Source organism: Chlorocebus sabaeus, chromosome 17 (genome assembly GCF_047675955.1).
Source record: "Chlorocebus sabaeus isolate Y175 chromosome 17, mChlSab1.0.hap1, whole genome shotgun sequence".
Lineage (NCBI taxonomy): Eukaryota > Metazoa > Chordata > Mammalia > Primates > Cercopithecidae > Chlorocebus > Chlorocebus sabaeus.
Window position 1 is genome coordinate 7,448,053 of NC_132920.1, and position 18,640 is coordinate 7,466,692.

The 18,640-nt window shown below is 42.5% G+C and overlaps 1 protein-coding gene across 2 annotated transcripts in view; it reads left to right on the forward strand.

Annotated features, from left to right (window-relative positions):
* Positions 1–18,640, forward strand: part of DSP (desmoplakin) — a 45,129-nt gene that overhangs the window by 12,928 nt on the left and 13,561 nt on the right. For both annotated transcript variants that reach the window (XM_007973753.3, XM_007973754.3), the window contains exons 2-15: positions 380–482; positions 2,762–2,910; positions 4,162–4,336; positions 7,842–7,970; positions 8,923–8,973; positions 10,554–10,715; positions 11,567–11,671; positions 12,869–12,964; positions 13,296–13,421; positions 13,940–14,092; positions 14,689–14,843; positions 15,945–16,071; positions 16,867–17,068; positions 17,326–17,552. In XM_007973753.3, the coding sequence (XP_007971944.2) occupies positions 380–482; positions 2,762–2,910; positions 4,162–4,336; positions 7,842–7,970; positions 8,923–8,973; positions 10,554–10,715; positions 11,567–11,671; positions 12,869–12,964; positions 13,296–13,421; positions 13,940–14,092; positions 14,689–14,843; positions 15,945–16,071; positions 16,867–17,068; positions 17,326–17,552 (1,960 nt within the window). The remainder of the gene's footprint in view (positions 1–379; positions 483–2,761; positions 2,911–4,161; positions 4,337–7,841; positions 7,971–8,922; positions 8,974–10,553; positions 10,716–11,566; positions 11,672–12,868; positions 12,965–13,295; positions 13,422–13,939; positions 14,093–14,688; positions 14,844–15,944; positions 16,072–16,866; positions 17,069–17,325; positions 17,553–18,640) is intronic.

Genomic DNA, 18,640 nt, shown 5'->3' on the forward strand with positions numbered 1-18,640 from the left:
GTGAATGTTTTTATCCTGAGGAATGATATGCTGAGATATTTGGGGGTTCAAAAGGCATGTTTATTCTCAAATGATTCAAAAAAAATAATATGTGTACAGAGATAAATACATGCTGAAATATTTGGTGGTAGAAGGGCATGATTCTTCTCAAATGGTTCAGAAAAAAATAATATATACACATAGATACATACACACACATCTGTGGAGAGTGGAGAAGGGGGATAAAGGAAACATAAGGAAATGTTAAGAATTGGGATTCCGGGTAAAGGGTCTCACAGGAGTGGTTTTGTCCCGTTTTTGCAACTTTTGCAAGTTTGAAATTATTTCAGAATTGAATTAAGTTATTTTATGTCTGGTTTCTTTGTGTTTGCCTCCTTAGTCAAACCGGCACGATGTCCAGGCACCAGAACCAGAACACCATCCAGGAGCTGCTGCAGAACTGCTCCGACTGCTTGATGCGAGCAGAGCTCATCGTGCAGCCTGTAAGCTTTCTCTGTTCCCATCGCTTCTCCCAAAGCCTTGGCCACACCCAGCTGTGCTCTGGTTAGCTTCTGCTGCCCAGGGCCACCCTCTTCACTGACCTCTGTCACGGAGTGTTTAGAGATGCTGTTTTTCAGACCAGACTACAGGGAGATGTGTGTCTTCTTAACCTATTTGTAATGTCGGTTTAACAGTGGGAACCAGCTTTCAAACCGTTCTCCGTCGTCCCCCAACAAATGTTTACATTACAGATTGCCACCTTTTTGGAAATAAAGCAATTTATGATTTACGTGACTTTTTGATACTTTCCATTCTGAGAAATGCAGCCTGGCATGTTTCTGTTCCTGGGTTGGGATGGATCTTCATGTGCACCATCAATTTAGTATGATTTTTTTTTTCCCAGGGAAAATGACTATATTGAGATAACAGTTCTATCCAGGAAACAGAAAAATGTGGAAAATAGGCAGTGGAAAATTGAGGAGAAATGGTAACATTTGCAAGAACCTTGAGATGTTTCTTGAGATAACTGAGACAGCCTAGGATCTCCTCAAATCCAGATTAGAAATCATGGAGTTCGTGGTATTTGCTGTGTAAAGTCTTCATTTTAAAACACTAGCATTCACCTTTGCTCCGAGTGTGCTAAAAACAGAATAGAGAATGGTGGGGCCGTAGCCAACTTTTCTATCCCTTTCCTGAGTTACTGAATCTTTTTAGAGAAGTCTCCCTAATGCTGACATCGGTATCAAGGTTACATCTGGAATCTGCCTCATTACAAAGCACCCCTTTTAAATAACCTATATTTGAAACAGATTTTAACCAAATGAATTTACTGGTTCTGTTTAGATAATATTTTAATGTTCTAATTTCTTAATTTAGATACTATGTGGGTTCTAGTTCTGAATTTCTTTATCCAATTAAAAAAATAATGTCACTTTAGTCCATGTTTAGAGATATTTGGGGCTCAGCAAACTAGCTTGGCTCCAGTTCTAGTTGTTTCGAGTGTCTGATTTGAAACATACTCCTTGAAATGTTCCTCACAGTGGCCCAATTCCTTTACACAAAACAAAATAGTAGAACCAGTGACTTAATAATGAACACACACACACCAGTCGTGTGTAGTGACTATGGATACATTTTACATGTAGCTCTGAAAATTTGCATGGCCTCATGTTCTCAGTTTTTTACTTATATGCATCACGTGCAATAAAAACAGGTTAGGGAAATAGTGTCATATTTGCTAACATTTCTGTTTAGAGAAATGAAGTTCATTTGGCTAAAGCCAAGTAAAGGCAGCAGATAGAAAATTGCAGAGAATTTTGCTTCAGGTGGCACTGAAGCAGAGGAGGAAGCTTTCTATTTTTGTTTTTATTTTTCTAAATACAAAACCCTTTTTAAATTTTGAAATAGTTATAGACTCATAAGAAGTTGCAGAAATAATACAGCGGTTCTCTACCCAGTACCCAGCTTCTCCCAGTGGTGACATCTTATATGATTATAGTCATCATCAAAACCAGGACATTGATTGGCCCAATACAGTTAACCAGGCAGAAGTCGTCTTTTTAAGAACTAAAACATTGGCTGGGCATGGTGGCTTATGCTTATAATCCCAGCACTTTGGGAGGCCGAGGTGGGTGGATCACTTGAGGTCAGGAGTTCGAGACCAGCCTGGCCAACATGGTGAAAACCCGTCTCTACTAAAAATACAAAAATTAGCCTGGCATGGCGGCACGTGCCTGTAGTCCCAGCTACTCAGGAGCCTGAGGCAGAAGAATCGCTTGAACCCTGGAGGCAGAGGTTGCAGTGAGCCGAGATCGCGCCACTGCACTCCAGCCTGGGCAACAGAGCAAGGCTTTGTCTCAAAAAAAAAAAAAAAAAAAAAAAAAGAACTAAAACGTTATGTTCCCATAACGTATAGGAAAAACTCAGTTTGTGTGTAAGAGGCCCCATCTGGCATAACCGTACAGTGTCCCTATCACAGTGAAATTCCCATTAGATGAGAGTTGTGTGTAAATATGAAAGATCAGCATGTAACATTGAAGCAAGGGGAAGGTTAGCATTTGGTAAATGTGCCTTTAAAAGCCAAGCAAATTTAAAAGATAGTCCACAAACTTTGGTTCATGAATCTCCCTCTGTTTACCTTCTTATCTCAATAAGATCATTTTCAGTGAGGAAACTTACAGTTTTGTCAGGTTTACAGTGGAAGCTTTTGCTTCCATTAATGCACATGAAGCTTTTCTTCCCGGTAGCATGTGTTTTCCTTGATGTGAATGCTTTCTTTCAGGAATTGAAGTATGGAGATGGAATACAGCTGACTCGGAGTCGAGACTTGGATGAGTGTTTTGCCCAGGCCAATGACCAGATGGAAATCCTCGACGGCTTGATCAGAGAGATGCGGCAGATGGGCCAGCCCTGTGATGCTTACCAGAAAAGGTATTGTCCATAGAGCATGGATTGGGGAGTCCCCATGAAAAAGAACACCACATACCCAGTTACACTCTATTCCATGACCTAGGTCTTCCTTTGAAGGCAGCACAAATGTTCCCAAGGAAAGGCTTGCTTAGTTGGTATTTTGCAGCTTTATTATGTATCTCTAATACAATAAAGTGATCGGTTCATTATAGATGTTAACTGTACCTCCCTTCAGAGGACAGAAAGGCTTTTTTTTTTTTTTTTTTGAGACAGGGTCTCTCTGTCACCCAAGCGGGAGTGCAGTGGCACAAATGTGGCCCACCGCAGCCTCGACCTCCTGGGCTCAAGCCATCCTCCCACTTCAGCCTCTGAAGTAGCTGTGGGCTATAGGCATGTGCCACACCTGGCAAATAAAAAAAATTTTTGTGTGGAGACAGGGTTTTGCCATGTTGCTCAGGCTGATCTGGAACTCCTAGCCTCAAGCAGTCCTCCGTCTTGGGCTTCTCAAAGTGCTGGGATTACAGGTGTGAGTCACTTAAGGGTCTAAAATATCAAGTCAAGCTTAGTTGAATAAATACAAAAATGAGACCCTTAGAGTTGGAAGCAGAGACTATAAGGCAGAAAACTGTAGTCTGAATTTGTTCTACTACTGCCTGGGGCCCAGGGTACCAGGCAAACTCCCAGGACAAAACTCATGAGAAAATGAAAGTTGCGGCCGGGCGCGGTGGCTCAGGCCTGTAATCCCAGCACTTTGGGAGGCCGAGGCAGATGGATCAGGAGGTCAGGAGATCGAGACTATCCTGGCTAACACGGTGAAACCCCATCTCTACTAAAAATACAAAAAAGTAGCCAGGCGTGGTGGTGGGCACCTATAGTCCCAGCTACTCGGGAGGCTGAGGCAGGAGAATGGTGTGAACCCGGGAGGCGGAGCTTGCAGTGAGCCGAGATTGCGCCACTGCACTCCAGCCTGGGTGACAGAACGAGACTCCATCTCAAAAAAAAAAAAAAAAAGAAAGTTACTCTCAGATTAGGCAAAGGCAGTGACGCTTTCTATGCTATTTCACGCTTTGAACCTCTTCCTAAGATTTAACTTGTTATATGTGATTAAGACTTAAGTCCTGGGGTAAAGAAAAAAAAATCTTCAAATACCATAAAACATTTATAGCTTCTCTATTGACACAAAAGACTCAGAAAAGGGGAAACTGGCCCAGAATGGGTTTTCATAGGCTGTTTTCCTGCAGTGGTTTAAAGGTTTTTTTTTTTTCTTTTTAGACTTCTTCAGCTCCAAGAGCAAATGCGAGCCCTTTATAAAGCCATCAGTGTCCCTCGAGTCCGCAGGGCCAGCTCCAAGGGCGGTGGAGGTTACACTTGTCAGAGCGGCTCTGGCTGGGATGAGTTCACCAAGCACGTCACCAGTGAATGTTTGGGGTGGATGAGGCAGCAAAGGGTAAGCAGCTTCTTGAACAGCCCAAACCTGTGCAGGCCAGGCCTTCCAGCACGATGGGGTCAGCCCATGTGTTGGTGTGACGAAGAGTCTTCTAGACCTCAGGTGGCAGCAGCAGCTTGCTGTTTGCAGGATTTTCCTCCTACACAATTTGAAAAGTGGTCTTCTATTTTGGAATGAATGAGATTTCAGTGTGGCTTGGGGACTCAACCTCATTGCTTTCTAGTCATCCTTTATCACACAGGTCATATTTAATATGTGTAATTTAGTTAGTAGACTTTGAATATCCAGTTCTTATATTGACCCCCGGAAAAATCTGTTGTGGGAGTTTATGTGCTAAATAACTTCATTGTTCTATGTGAGTGGCAACTGACCTCATCTGTTTTACTCATAGGTACCTGAAAAACAGCCCATTGTGGTGGTTCATTTAAAATGTTCACAGATTGGAGGAGCTGGAAACAGTGAAACTAGCCGTTCTGGTTTGGGCTCATTGGTTGCTTACCTTATACTTTTGAAGTCTCAGTTGTCTCATTGTGCAACCATCACGTCACCGGTGTGGGAGTGAAGTAAAATCATGTTGGAAGGATATGCTGATCCTTTCCCTAGAACTGGAGTTTCTGCAAAGTATTTTTCAAGACTAATGATTGTGGTGTTGTTTCATGTAATCATTATGTCCTATAATGAACAGGTGGTGGTAGAAATATGCCACAATCATGTAGATGGGAATTTTATAATGAAAACCTACTCCTAACCCTTCCCTTGAGAATGTGGATGTGTTAGAGTGATAAGTTGCAGAGAGACTGTTACGCAATGTAGATGTGGTCGTAAGAAAGCTGGTTTGTTTAGTTGTTAGACTAATTCAGCAGTGGTTCTAAAATGTCTCAACTCCTTTAAAATTTTTATGTATTCTTTCCTAAGTAGTGAGGACTTCAGTGACTAAACATTCATTCATTCATTCAGTTAACTTTTTCTCCCATTTAGTATAAGGAATATAAGCTATTACAGAAGGTAGGGCTTGGAGAGAACAAAAGTCAGTTAAAATATCAGAAACCTAAATACAAACCTATTTGTATGTTTTTCAAATTTCCTTCTAATCTTTGAGCACATTTCTTGAGGATTTTATATGTCTTGGCACCTGAGGGTTCAAAGATTATGGTCCCTAGTCCTGAAAATGAATATTATTGAAGAAAACAAAATGCATACCAAATGCCAAATTTCTGTCTAGATCAATTATAATACATTCTTGCTTAGCTGGGAGTAGAGGGGAGGGTGGCCTGCTCCTGTGGAGTGGAGCAGTCAAAAGAAGACATGGCGGAGCTGATGGGGCTTAACTACGTCTTAAGGATCCGCAATGATGGGCAAAACAGCCTTCCAATCAAATTAGTTAATGAAACATCGTATCCCCTAAAGTTGTCTTAGTATGACCGTTATAAGAAGATGACAGCCTGTAATTTGTCATTTTTTTTTTGTATTTATGTTGAATGTAGCTTTTTAAGAATATAGTAAATGCTCAATGGTTTTAAATTTTGGAAAAGTATTACCACATGAATTCAGTTTTATGTCATTTTCTTTTTTTTTTTGAGACGGAGTCTCACTCTGTTACCCAGGCTGGAGTGCAGTGGCATGATCTTGGCTCACTGCAACCTCCGCCTCCCGGGTTGAAGCGATTCTCCTGCCTCAGCCTCCCGAGTAGCTGGGACTACAGGCGCCTGCCACCATGCCTGGCTAATTTTTTGTATTTTTAGTAGAGACGGGGTTTCGCCATGTTGGTCAGGCTGATCTCGAACTCCTGACCTCGTGATCGGCCCACCTTGGCCTCCTAAAGTATTGGGATTACAGGTGTGAGCCACCGCGCCTGGCCAGTTTTATGTCATTTTCTAACAGAAGCAATTGATAAGCGATGCTTTCCAGATTAGGCAGGCAGCCCTCATGGTTGCAAACAAACTAAAAGTTGTTTGATTGCTTACTGCAGGTTTGCTCTGGGATTTGCTCTGGCTCCTTTCCTCTTATCCCTTGTTCCCCTGCATTCTTTACCTTGTTCCCAGGAGACTGAGCTGCAGAGCCCAGCTGATAAGGGAACTGTTGCCCCAGCAGCCAATCAGGAGGCAGGCACTCCTGAGCCTTTGTTTTGTTTCCCCGATTTGTGTTTGCCGATGGACAGGTCAGATACTATACACCTGGCTGGTAATGAGAGGCGTGAGCTGGAGCCTGGTCTCGTTGCTAATGTCCCACTGCATGCACCTGGCTGTCTCTGGTTTAAAGCCGAGAGAGCTGTGGGAGAGAAGGGTCAAAGTCCTGGGTAACCTTCTGTTGTCTGACTCTGAAATGGCTCCCTTTTCTGAAGCCTTGCCAAGTGTATTAGAACATGGATGTGGCTTAGAACAATGTGTTTTATGTTCTTACTGCAATCCCCGATTGGAATGTTTGCCCTTGGCATGTCCAAGAGATGACACAGGTGATTTGGAAATTTATATGTACTCATGCAAAAGAAGGGTGAGATAATGGATTTGCCCCAGTGTGAAACTGGTGGAACAATGTGTGTGATTCTTATTGTGAAACATTCTTAAATTTGAGGCTCAAATAATAAATTTAGTCAGATTTTATGGAAAGTGAATCTTTGAGTAGATATAGTAACTTCCCTTTGAAATGGGCCATGGGGAGTTTTACATCCTGAAAGGGAATGGTATATGCTGGATTTTAAAAAGCCAATAATTACATCCATCAAGACAATATAAAGAAATAAACAATGAAAGATACTTTTAGGTCAACTATTTAGTTTGGGGAACAGTGTATGATTGCATTTACTCAGTGATTTTTGATGCACATTTAAGAATGATTAAATGAGTATTTCATAACATAGCATACATATATATGCACACATATGTTCTGTGCACATGCTTGCTTGCCTGTGCACAGGTAGATTTGTTTTTCTTCAGAAGACATGATCTTGGTTTTAAGGTTCCCATTTCCAAATTTCCTCCTTTGCCCATCTTGAGCTGGGGTCAAACAAGTTGAGGGAAGTATTTGGCAACCCTGCATTAGCCATTTGGGAACCTTGAATCTTTAAAAAATATTCTGGCTTCAAAAATACTCCATATTTACAGGCCGGGCGCGGTGGCTCACGCCTGTGATCCCAGCACTCTGGGAGGCCGAGGCGGGCGGATCAGGAGATGGAGACCATCCTGGCTAACACAGTGAAACCCTGTGTCTACTAAAAATACAAAAAAATTAGCCAGGCGTGGTGAGGGGCGCCTGTAGTCCCAGCTACTCAGGAGGCTGAGGCAGGAGAATGGCGTGAACCCGGGAGGTGGAGCTTGCAGTGAGCCAAGATCGCGCCACTGCACCCCAGCCTGGGCAACACAGCGAGACTCCATATCAAAAGAAAAAAAAAATACTCCATATTTACATCTTTGGTTCTACCTGAAGTAAAGCCGTGATGCTGTATGTAAGTGAATCAGGTGCAAACGTGCAAAAACAAAGGGTGCCTCTGTTTGTCTTTCCTTCCCAGGCGGAGATGGACTTGGTGGCCTGGGGCGTGGACCTGGCCTCAGTGGAGCAGCACATCAACAGCCACCGGAGCATCCACAATGCCATCGGCGACTATCGCTGGCAGCTGGACAAAATTAAAGCCGACCTGGTACTTTTCAGTGTTTCATTTTAGAGTCTTAATTTAAATTATCTACCGAAGGATCATGTAATTACTCAATCCCAGGGAGTTTCTTCTGAAACACTGCTATTATTTCTTTCCCAAAAGACTGGAAAGGTTTAGAAATCCCATTTCTGAAATGGGGAAGTGGAATTAGTAGCCCTGTTAGAGATTATGTTAACACTCGAAGAGGAGTTAAACGAGAGGCTGAGGGTGTGCAAACACTCATTTGCCGTGTGTGAATAAGTATCTCTGGAGGTGGCAGGTTGTTTCTGCAGTAAGCAGAACATCTTTTTGAACGGGAAATGCAACAATCATATGCAGTAGTTTGTGTCATTGGTGAATCCTTTCCTAGGTGGTAATTAAAACATTATTTCTACTGAGCAAAGCCGTATCTCATCCTGACACCCGCTCCCGTGCTGAAAAAGTCAGACTTGAAACTGGGTTGAGAATTACAGCATAAAATCGTAACTGATCTTAACTGCTTAGTTTCCCCCAGGTCTCTACACTTGTAAATCACTAAACTTTTTTTTTTTTTTTCAATCTTAGACCAAAGCTTCTCATCCTCACTTCTGACTTTTTGGGGGGCTTACTTTTGTCCACCTGAGCACCTGACCAACTTTCTCCTTCATTTCTCTAAGACCTAGGGAATCCTAAATCATGTCTTTAAACGTTGAGACAATTTTCTAACAAGTGAGTCTTTAAGTGACCCTGATCTGGGCTTTCCTTTGTGGACACGGTGCTGCCAGGCCAGCAAGGGTTTGCTTTCCAACTGCCTAGGAAAAAGTCCCCATGGGTGAAATATTTCATAGAGCAAGTACTTCTTTCTTTGTACGGAGGGATCTGAGGCCAGTATCTGATGAAAAGGAGGTTGAGGAGGGCCACTCTTTTCTATACAGTCCACAAGGGGATTTATATCTGCCTGCTTTTTGTTGTGTTCTAGCGTGAGAAATCTGCCATCTACCAGTTGGAGGAGGAGTATGAAAACCTGCTGGTAAGCTGATTTATTTCTCAAGTGCGCAGACTTTCTGTTGTTTCCCCAATTCAATTCAGTTCGAGAACTACCAAGCACATCCTGGCGGGGAGGCGCCTGTTCATCGATGCTAATGTTGTTGCTGCTGCTGAGTTTCCTTTAGAAGTGAATTTTAAAAGTTTTTTCTTTTTTTCTTTTAAGTAGAGAGAGGGTTTCACCAGGTTCACCGTGTTGGCCTAGGTGGTCTCAAACTCCTGACCTCAAGTGATCCGCCCGCCTTGGCCTCCCAAAGTGCTGGGATTACAGGCATGAGCTACCGCACCCGGCCTAAAAGTTGTTTTCAGGAGACAGTCCCTACTGCTGTTCTGTTTTCAAGTTGTGTCACATAAATGGCACTTGTTAAATACTTGCAGTTGAAGCAAGAAAACGTTGCCACTTGTGAATTGTGGTCTTTTTTATGAAGTCTAAGCAAAAATAAAAGTTGTTTTTCTCAAGATAGAGGTCTACCAGATCATCATCACCATTTTATGACAGACTCTGTCATAGCAGTTACTTGATTCATAAGAGGAGAGATTTCCATTCTTCTGCCTGTTTGTGTCACCGTATCTTTACTTTTTAATGTTTCCTTGTTGGCAATGATACTTTTTAAATAATGTCACTGGTGGTGACACAGTGATTTTCCTATTGGGCTGGGGTGTGAGTTATGGCACTTGGAATTTTTGGGGAGAAGGTAGGAAAAGCTTGATTTCTCTGAGTCCATTTTCCCCCTCATAGTCCAAAACTAATTACTGATGGGTACAAAAATACAGTTAGATAGAAGGAATAAGTTCTAATAGTTGATAGTACAATAGGGAAATTAAAGTTAATGATAATTTATTGTATATTTCAAAATAGCTGGAAGAAAATATTTGTAATGTTCCCAACACACAGAAAAGATAAATGTTCGAGGTGATGGATATCCCAGTTATCCTGATTTGATCATTATACATTGTATGCTTGTGTCCAGGTATCATGTGTACCCCCAAATATGTACAACTATATCAGTAAAAAATACCAAAAAAAGACCTTATGTAGAAGAATAAAAAAATTTAAGGCCAGACTTGGTGGCTGACGCCCATAATTCCAGCACTTTGGGAGGCCGAGGCAGGAGGATCATCTGAGGTTGGGAGCTCGAGACCAGCCTGGCCAACTGGTGAGACCCCGTCTCTACTAAAAATACAAAAGTTAGTGGGACATGGTGGTGCATGTCTGTAATCTCAGCTACTCAGGAAGCTGAGGCAGGAGAATCACTTAAACCTGGGAGGCGGAGGTTGCAGTGAGCCAAGATCGCGCCACTGCACTCCAGCCTGGGTGACACAGCGACACTCTGTCTCAAAAAAAAAAAAAAAAAGAGTTGCTGCCGTATTATTCACTGCAAGTTTGGATAGGTCTTTTCCCATACCAGGTGGTCAGTGAATGTACAAGGTTAACATTTTTTCCTATCCGTGTGATTTTTTTTTTTTTTTTGTAAAAGGGACTACAGGGTTAATCTGTAAACCTGCAGAGAACACCAGTCATCCACATATTGTTATTTTAATGCTGCCTTTGAACTTCCTGTGTAGAAAGCGTCCTTTGAGAGGATGGATCACCTGCGACAGCTGCAGAACATCATCCAGGCCACGTCCCGGGAGATCATGTGGATCAATGACTGCGAGGAGGAGGAGCTGCTGTACGACTGGAGCGACAAGAACACCAACATCGCTCAGAAACAGGAGGCCTTCTCCGTAAGTTCGCCCCATGTGACTGTAGACGCTTGCCTTGAGCCTGTTGCCTTGAAGAGCTGGGAGCTCGGGGAATGAATGGCCTATGAATAGTTTAATCAGCCCCTTGCAATTCAGCCTCCTTTGAAATGGTCATGAAAAACGCTTCCTTCCTGAAAACTTCTCCATGTGGAGGCCATTATCCTTAGCAAACTTATGCAGGAACAAAAAACCAAGTTCCACATGTTCTCACTTAAGAGTGGGAACTAAATGATGAGAACACATGGATACATCGAGGGGAACAACACACACTGGGGCCTTTCGGAGGGCAGAGGGTGGAGGTGGAAGGAGGGAGAGGATCACGAGAGATCACTAATGGGTACTAGGCTTAATCCGTGGGTGATGAAATAAACTGTACAACAAATCCCTATGATACAAGTTTACCTGTGTAACAAACCTGCACATGTATCCCTGAACTTAAAGTTAAAAAGAAAAAGAGGGGCAATACATTGTTTAATATCCCAGAAGACCATAGTTTGTTTAGAGAGGGTAAGAACTGGTACGTTCAGATAACCCAGGGTGTGTGTGGCACTGCAGGAGGGTGGGTGGAAGCCTGGGATTAGAAAACCTCAGGATGGTTGTAGCTCTTCTTTCCTCCTGTATCATTTTGAGTAAGCCTCAGCCTCATCCTCACCTGGAGCAAACATCCTTTTCAGCCTTAAAAATGCTGTGATTCTTGAGGAAAACAGCATGATTCTTTGGCATTGTTCCTTTCCAAAATGCAGTTTTGTATTTCACTTTTAAAAAGTGCTGTGGGAGTGATGGAAGTTTAATGATGACTTGCTCCAAAGGATTTCTTATTTCTTCATTCACAGATACGCATGAGTCAACTGGAAGTTAAAGAAAAAGAGCTCAATAAGCTGAAACAAGAAAGTGACCAACTTGTCCTCAATCAGCATCCAGCTTCAGACAAAATTGAGGTAGGCTTCATGAGGTTTATATTTTTGTTAGGAAACAAAAAGGAAACTTTTCATAAAGTAAGACTATCCAAATGAGTAATTCTTATAAGACTTAAAGCCATGCCAACTTTATTTTTTATTCTGGAATCAATACCCTACGCCAGGGGTTGGCAAACTCTTTCAGGAAAGGACCAGACAATCAGTATTTTAGCCTTTCAGGCCATTTGATCTCTGTTACAATTACTTAACTCTGCTATTAAAGTGCAGAAGGAGGCATAGACACTGTGTAAGTGAATGAGTGTGGTTGTATTCCAATAAAACTTTATTTAAAAATACAGGAAGTGGGCCAGATGTGGCCCTTGAGCTATAGTTTGCTGACTGCTGCCCTAGACTGCCATCTGTGGGCCACGCTCAAGGTTGACATTAGCTGGTAGCACTGGTATGGCCTTACTGCTTGTTTAAAAAAGCAGAAATTTCCTGGCGGGGCACGGTGGCTCACGCCTGTAATCCCAGCACTTCAGGAGGCCGAGCAGGTGGATCACGAGGTCAGGAGATCAAGACCATCCTCACTAACACGATGAAACCCTGTCTCTACTAAAAATACAAAAAATTAGCCGGGTGTGGTGGCAGGCGCCTGTAGTCCCAGCTACTCCGGAGGCTGAGGCAGGAGAATGGTGTGAACCCGGGAGGTGGAGCTTGCCGTGAGCCGAGATCGCGCCACTGCACTCCAGCCCGGGCGACAGAGTGAGACTCCGTCTCAAAAAAATAAAAATAAAACTAAAAAACCAGAAACTTCCATATCAGTTGGTAAGAATCACTGTCTTGAGCCCCCTAAGCCCTTTGCTTGGATGTCTCGAACCTCCCCATGATTCAGCAACCCTCCAGGAACAGGGCTTGGTGTGGCAAAGGGACGCCACTCGGGTGCTAGCCCCAGTGATGGTTCTGATTGGCCAGTATCTCTGCTATTCGGGTGACACATATTTTGACTAAGACTCCTCGTGGTGTCTATTTGTGAAAGCTGATTTTAAAATCCCGTTTTGACCTTACCAAGAGTTATATGGTGAGAAATTCTCTTTCCAACTTTTAGAAAAATATCTGCTTGACTTAGAATGAGATAAAAACTGCTTACTAGCTTTCATGCAGGCTCACCTATCTCTTGGTGCGTACGCATCTGTACAACTGAGCTAGGCTAAGACAGCTGACATTTTCTTGTTTCAGGCCTATATGGACACTCTGCAGACGCAGTGGAGCTGGATTCTTCAGATCACCAAATGCATTGATGTTCATCTGAAAGAAAATGCTGCCTACTTTCAGGTTTTTATATTTAGTACTAATTTCATTGCTATTTAGGTCTTAATACCTAATCTGTTGAGTGTGTTTTATAAAGCACTGAAAATAATCTTCAAAATGTTGCATAAATCCTCTTCATTGGTTTTGAGTGCAGAGGAGCATAGATTGGTAACCTTGCCATCAGTCCCACAAATAGTTTCCCACGGTCACATACCTAAATACTTTCTGCACGAATTTTTTCCTTTAGCCACCTGTCAAAGAGAGGCTTAGGGATAATAGTCCTTGAAACAGAACTACTAGATGAAATTGCTTATTGAGTTGCTGTTCATTCACTGCTCACTCTCATCCTTCACAGTTTTTTGAAGAGGCCCACGCGACTGAAGCATACCTGAAGGGGCTTCAGGACTCCATCAGGAAGAAGTACCCCTGCGACAAGAACATGCCCCTGCAGCACCTGCTGGAACAGATCAAGGAGCTGGAGGTATCGTCTCAGACCCAGAACCTCAGCAGCTGTGCCTGGTCAGGGAGATAAAACACATGCCTTGGATGCAGCTGGCTCTGATTAGTATTATTGTACAACTCACGCCCAGAGCCAAGCCAACGCTTTCTTCAGCTTCCGGTGGCTTTTCTCAAAATGAACTTCTTTACATGCCCAACTACTCTTGACAGTTACTTTTGCTTCAGTCTGGGCAATTTGTTGAAAATAAGAACAGAGAGAACATTACTTCACATGACAATTCCTTTAGGAAAGCATACTTCAAATTTTATCAGCATAGCCCTTTCACACAAGGATGTTCTTCCCTGCCCACTTAATTCCTGCCTGTGTGGCTTCTGGAGAGTGTTATCATGAAAGGTTCTCCTGTTTCCTGCTGATGAATTTGTGACTTTTTACAATTAATGCAACTGCAGTGATAGTGTGTCATGTAGCTACGTTAATGCAGTTTGAAAATCTCCTCTAAAACTCACAGGGTTAAAGTATGATCTTTTTCACAATTGCAGAAAGAACGAGAGAAAATCCTTGAATACAAGCGTCAGGTGCAGAACTTGGTAAACAAGTCTAAGAAGATTGTACAGCTGAAGCCTCGTAACCCAGACTATAGAAGCAATAAACCCATTATTCTCAGGGCTCTCTGTGACTACAAACAAGACCAGGTATGTACTCATTTAGAATGATACAAAAGTTTTCCCTGTCTTTACATGCAAATTTTTGTCCATCAAGAAAGCAACACTTAATCTAGAGTTCAATAATCACCATAGTCAATGTCTTTGATCTATGAAAGCAGCAGCTACGGAACAAAAGCAGCAGCTCTGTTGTGAATCATATGGTAGTTGTCAATAATAAGGACAATAGTTAATTTTAGAACTTTTAAAAATTCATAAGGCTTAATACTTTTCTTCTAGTATGTAAAACTTGTCTGTGATCACTCTCATCTTTAAATTTCTGATAAAAGAAATGAGAAATGATACTTTTATGTTGCATATAAAGTGAATGTCACTCACTATGGGTGACATAGTGAGACCAACTAAATAAAATGTAGCTTACTTCATGTATACCTTTTAGGCTCACATATATCATTTAAAGCGTCAGTATTGTTGAGTTGTATGATGATCAGTTTCATTTGAGGGGAACAAGTAAGGTAAAAGCTTTAATAATTTGCATGTGTTCATCTCTGTTTCTATCTTTGAGAAAAAAAATAAAAACACATACTTATGAATAAAGCCAAACCCCGGGGCTGCTTGCCTTACAGAAAATCGTGCATAAGGGGGATGAGTGTATCCTGAAGGACAACAATGAGCGCAGCAAGTGGTATGTGACAGGCCCGGGAGGCGTTGACATGCTCGTTCCCTCCGTGGGGCTGATCATCCCTCCTCCGAACCCACTGGCCGTGGACCTCTCTGGCAAGTAAGTCATCCAGGTTCCCAAAGCCACGCATGCACGCATGAATGCAAGGGCGGAGGAAGAGGGCAGGTGCTTACACCTGAAGCTTGGACACACGGTGCCTTGTTATAATAACCATCTTCTAAAAAAAAAGGAACCTTGTGAAGGTCACCTTCACTTTGTCTTGCAAATTGTTGAAGAGACAATAGTTATTGAAGGATAAAAGTGAATGTCTGGCTGGGCGTGGTGGCTCATGCCTGTAATCCCAGCACTTTGGGAGACCATGGCAGGTGGATCACCTGAGGTCAGGAGTTTGAGACCAGTCTGACCAACATGGAGAAACCCCGTCTCTACTAAAAATACGATATTAGCTGGGTGTGGTGGCACATGCCTGTAATCGCAGCTACTCGGGAGGTTGAGGCAGGAGAATCACTTGAACCCGGGAGTTGGAGGTTGTGGTGAGCTAAGATCGTGCCATTGCACTCCAGCCTGGGCAACAAGAGCAAAACTCCGTCTCAAAAAAAAAAAAAAAAAAAAGTCTGACTGTAGGGGGTTCAGAGTGAATAATACTTGTCATGTACTTCAAAGACATCATTTTAAGGTTCTCCTTTTCTTCTTGGAAAATCAATTATTTTACATGTAGTCACAAACATAAAATGCCTTTAATATCAACATTCACTCACTGTAGGAAGAACATTCATTTAACAGATTGTCCATGGCAGATTCCTTTAAGCCATTTAGTATGGAAATCTTCAACCACACACAGAATAGGGAGAGTAGTGTAGTAAGCTGCTGTGTGCTCATGACCAAGCTTTGGGTCATTGGCATCTAATGCACCTGCCATCCTGCCTTAGACCTCTGTCAATCACAAAGTTGCCGAAAAACAAGACAACAACAAAAAGTTGTAGTATATATGTCAGCCAATAATGTAGATAATTCAGAATGTACTTTTGGGGAGTAGATGAATCCAAATCTATGAACTGTTTTCAAAGTTATACCTCCACCTGTTACTTTATGAGTGACTGTCGTAGGTTTTTGTGCCGTGGTGTGAGCATGTCCAGGTTTCCCATTTGGGATGAAGTGTGAAAGCCTGGCTCTAGCATGTTTTCCCTTTGTGCCTGTTAGGATTGAGCAGTACTACGAAGCCATCTTGGCTCTGTGGAACCAACTCTACATCAACATGAAGAGCCTGGTGTCCTGGCACTACTGCATGATTGACATAGAGAAGATCAGGGCCATGACGATTGCCAAGGTATGTCCTCAGGGCCACTTAAGCTGCCTGGAGGTAGGGCTGCACTGCCCTCCGCAGTGCCTGTGTCCAACAGTTTGACCTTCTTGCTGTGTAGCTGTGCTTTTGTGTCTCATCAAGCAAGTCAGCTCAGCCCTCCTTGGAGGTTCTAGTCTGTCCAATAGAGAACGGGAGGGATTAGCATATGGCTGATAATGAGAGAAAGAGGTAATACTAATTCAGGTGGCCTGACAAGTAAGCCCGAGGTGCCTGTGGAAAAGCCATGCACTCCTGTAAGATTCTGGACCCTATGCTCCTTCGATGTAATGGAAAGTTAGGTCATAAAGGATTAACTGGGTATCACAGAAGTAAAAGGTGGGATGGAATTCTTGGAAGAGCACCCTAAGTGTTAGTTACTCTAAATCAGTTGTTTTCGGATTGTGGTCTGAAGAGTCCTAGCAGGGGAGGGAGATCCTTTAGGAGTGACAAGGATGGAAGTGAGGAGAGGGGCACAGAAAATACCTTTTGGGGTCCCCTGAGCCCTTTTTCTCATTTTAGTTGGAGCAGCTTTGCTGGGCTCTGCTTTACATTTAGGGCTTCTCCATAATATTTCGCAAAAAGAAAAAAAAAATTAGCAACCCATTCCTGTGGTTCTTGGGAGCAATGTCTAAGCCCTAAAAGACCTTTTATATCTTAATGAGCCTGTGATGAGTGTTGCTTTGAGTCCCATTTAGTGGGTGGCATTTTTTGGCCAACTCTTCTTGATTGCACTGTGGGGCAGTCATAAATCCCAGATCACTTCTGCCTGTTTCCTTTCAGCTGAAAACAATGCGGCAGGAAGATTACACGAAGACGATAGCTGACCTTGAGTTACATTACCAAGAGTTCATCAGAAATAGCCAAGGCTCAGAGATGTTTGGAGATGACGACAAACGGAAAATACAGTCTCAGTTCACCGATGCCCAGAAGCATTACCAGACTCTGGTCATTCAGCTCCCTGGCCACCCCCAGCACCAGACAGGTCAGCCTGGGACATCTTTCTCTTTGTATCAACCATCCATACCATTTTAAAAAGAAAGGAGTTTGCATAAAACTAGTTTCAGAACCATTTCTCTGAATGCTATATAGCCAGTGTTCTTCATGCACTAAATGTTCAGAATTGATTCTGAAATTCAAAGGAAGAAGGTATACTTTTAGGTAGTGTGGATGTTTTTTGAGGCCTAGCACCTTGATAGTTAGGTATTCTCTGATTTTTGTGGCCCTAACTTCTTTTTACAGTGACAAAAACTGAAATCACTCATCATGGAACCTGCCAAGATGTCAATCATAATAAAGTAATTGAAACCAACAGAGAAAATGACAAGCAAGAAACATGGATGCTGATGGAGCTGCAGAAGATTCGCAGGCAGATAGAGCACTGTGAGGGCAGGATGACTCTCAAAAACCTCCCTCTAGCAGACCAGGGGTCTTCACACCACATCACAGTGAAAATTAATGAGCTTAAGGTAGGTGTCTGCTAGTATTTGCCTGATTTCCCTGTATATTTTTATTTACCTGCAAATGAATAAAAAAAAAATCCTAGTTTAAATGTTTTTAGGCAAAAATATTAATTTTCAAGAAAACAGGCTTCTGGCAGGATTTCCTTATGTCTTATGTTTCCAAATTTGTAGACGGTTATCAGGCTGGGGGTTAAACTGTTTGTTTGTGTGTTGCTGATCAGGCTACTTCATCTCAAAAGTTTTCACAAGCATTTCACGGCCCATCTCAAAAGTTTTCACAGTTTTTGGGTTGTTGAATCAGGCTACAGTCCATCTCAAAAGTTTTCACAAGCATTAAATTGGCTTCTTGCAGAGAACAACCTATGATATGGGTTAGACGGGGGAATGATCTTTATCTGTAGACATGACACTGACATGAACAACCTATAATATGGGTTAGACAGGGGGAATGATCTTTATTTGTAGACATGACACTGACATGAAGAGATTTGGTTGGTGAGATACAATCTCAAAGCCGTAGACAGAGTGTGACTACGGCCCACGTGTGTCAGCTCCTAACTCAGTGATGTTTTCTCCTCAAACAAGCCTGGGCACACTGCACTGGAAGGCCAAATACAGATACTCTAAGTAAGAGGACCGCATTTACAGTGCTAATGAGGCCATACTCAAGAAAGAAATAGAAGGTCAACTCCTCTGTCTTTCTTGAATCCTTTACTTTTACTGGACTTTTTAAGGGCAAAAATGGTCATAAGAATCACACAGCTCCAATGAGGAGTATTAACCTCTGTGTGATCAGTATGCCAACACTGCGGTATGCAGATGTGTTGCTTAGTGACAGGGATACATTCTAAGAAATGCATGGTTAGGCGATTTGGTCATGCAGGCGTCACAGAGCATACTTACACAAACCTAGAAAGTATAGCCTACTATACACCTATGCTACAAACCTGTAGGGCATGTTACTGTACTAAATACTGTAGGCAACTGTGACACAATGGTAAGTATTTGTGTATCTAAATATATCTAAATGTTGAAAAGATACAATAAAAATATAGTATTGTAATCTTATGGGGGCTGGATGCAGTGGCACATGC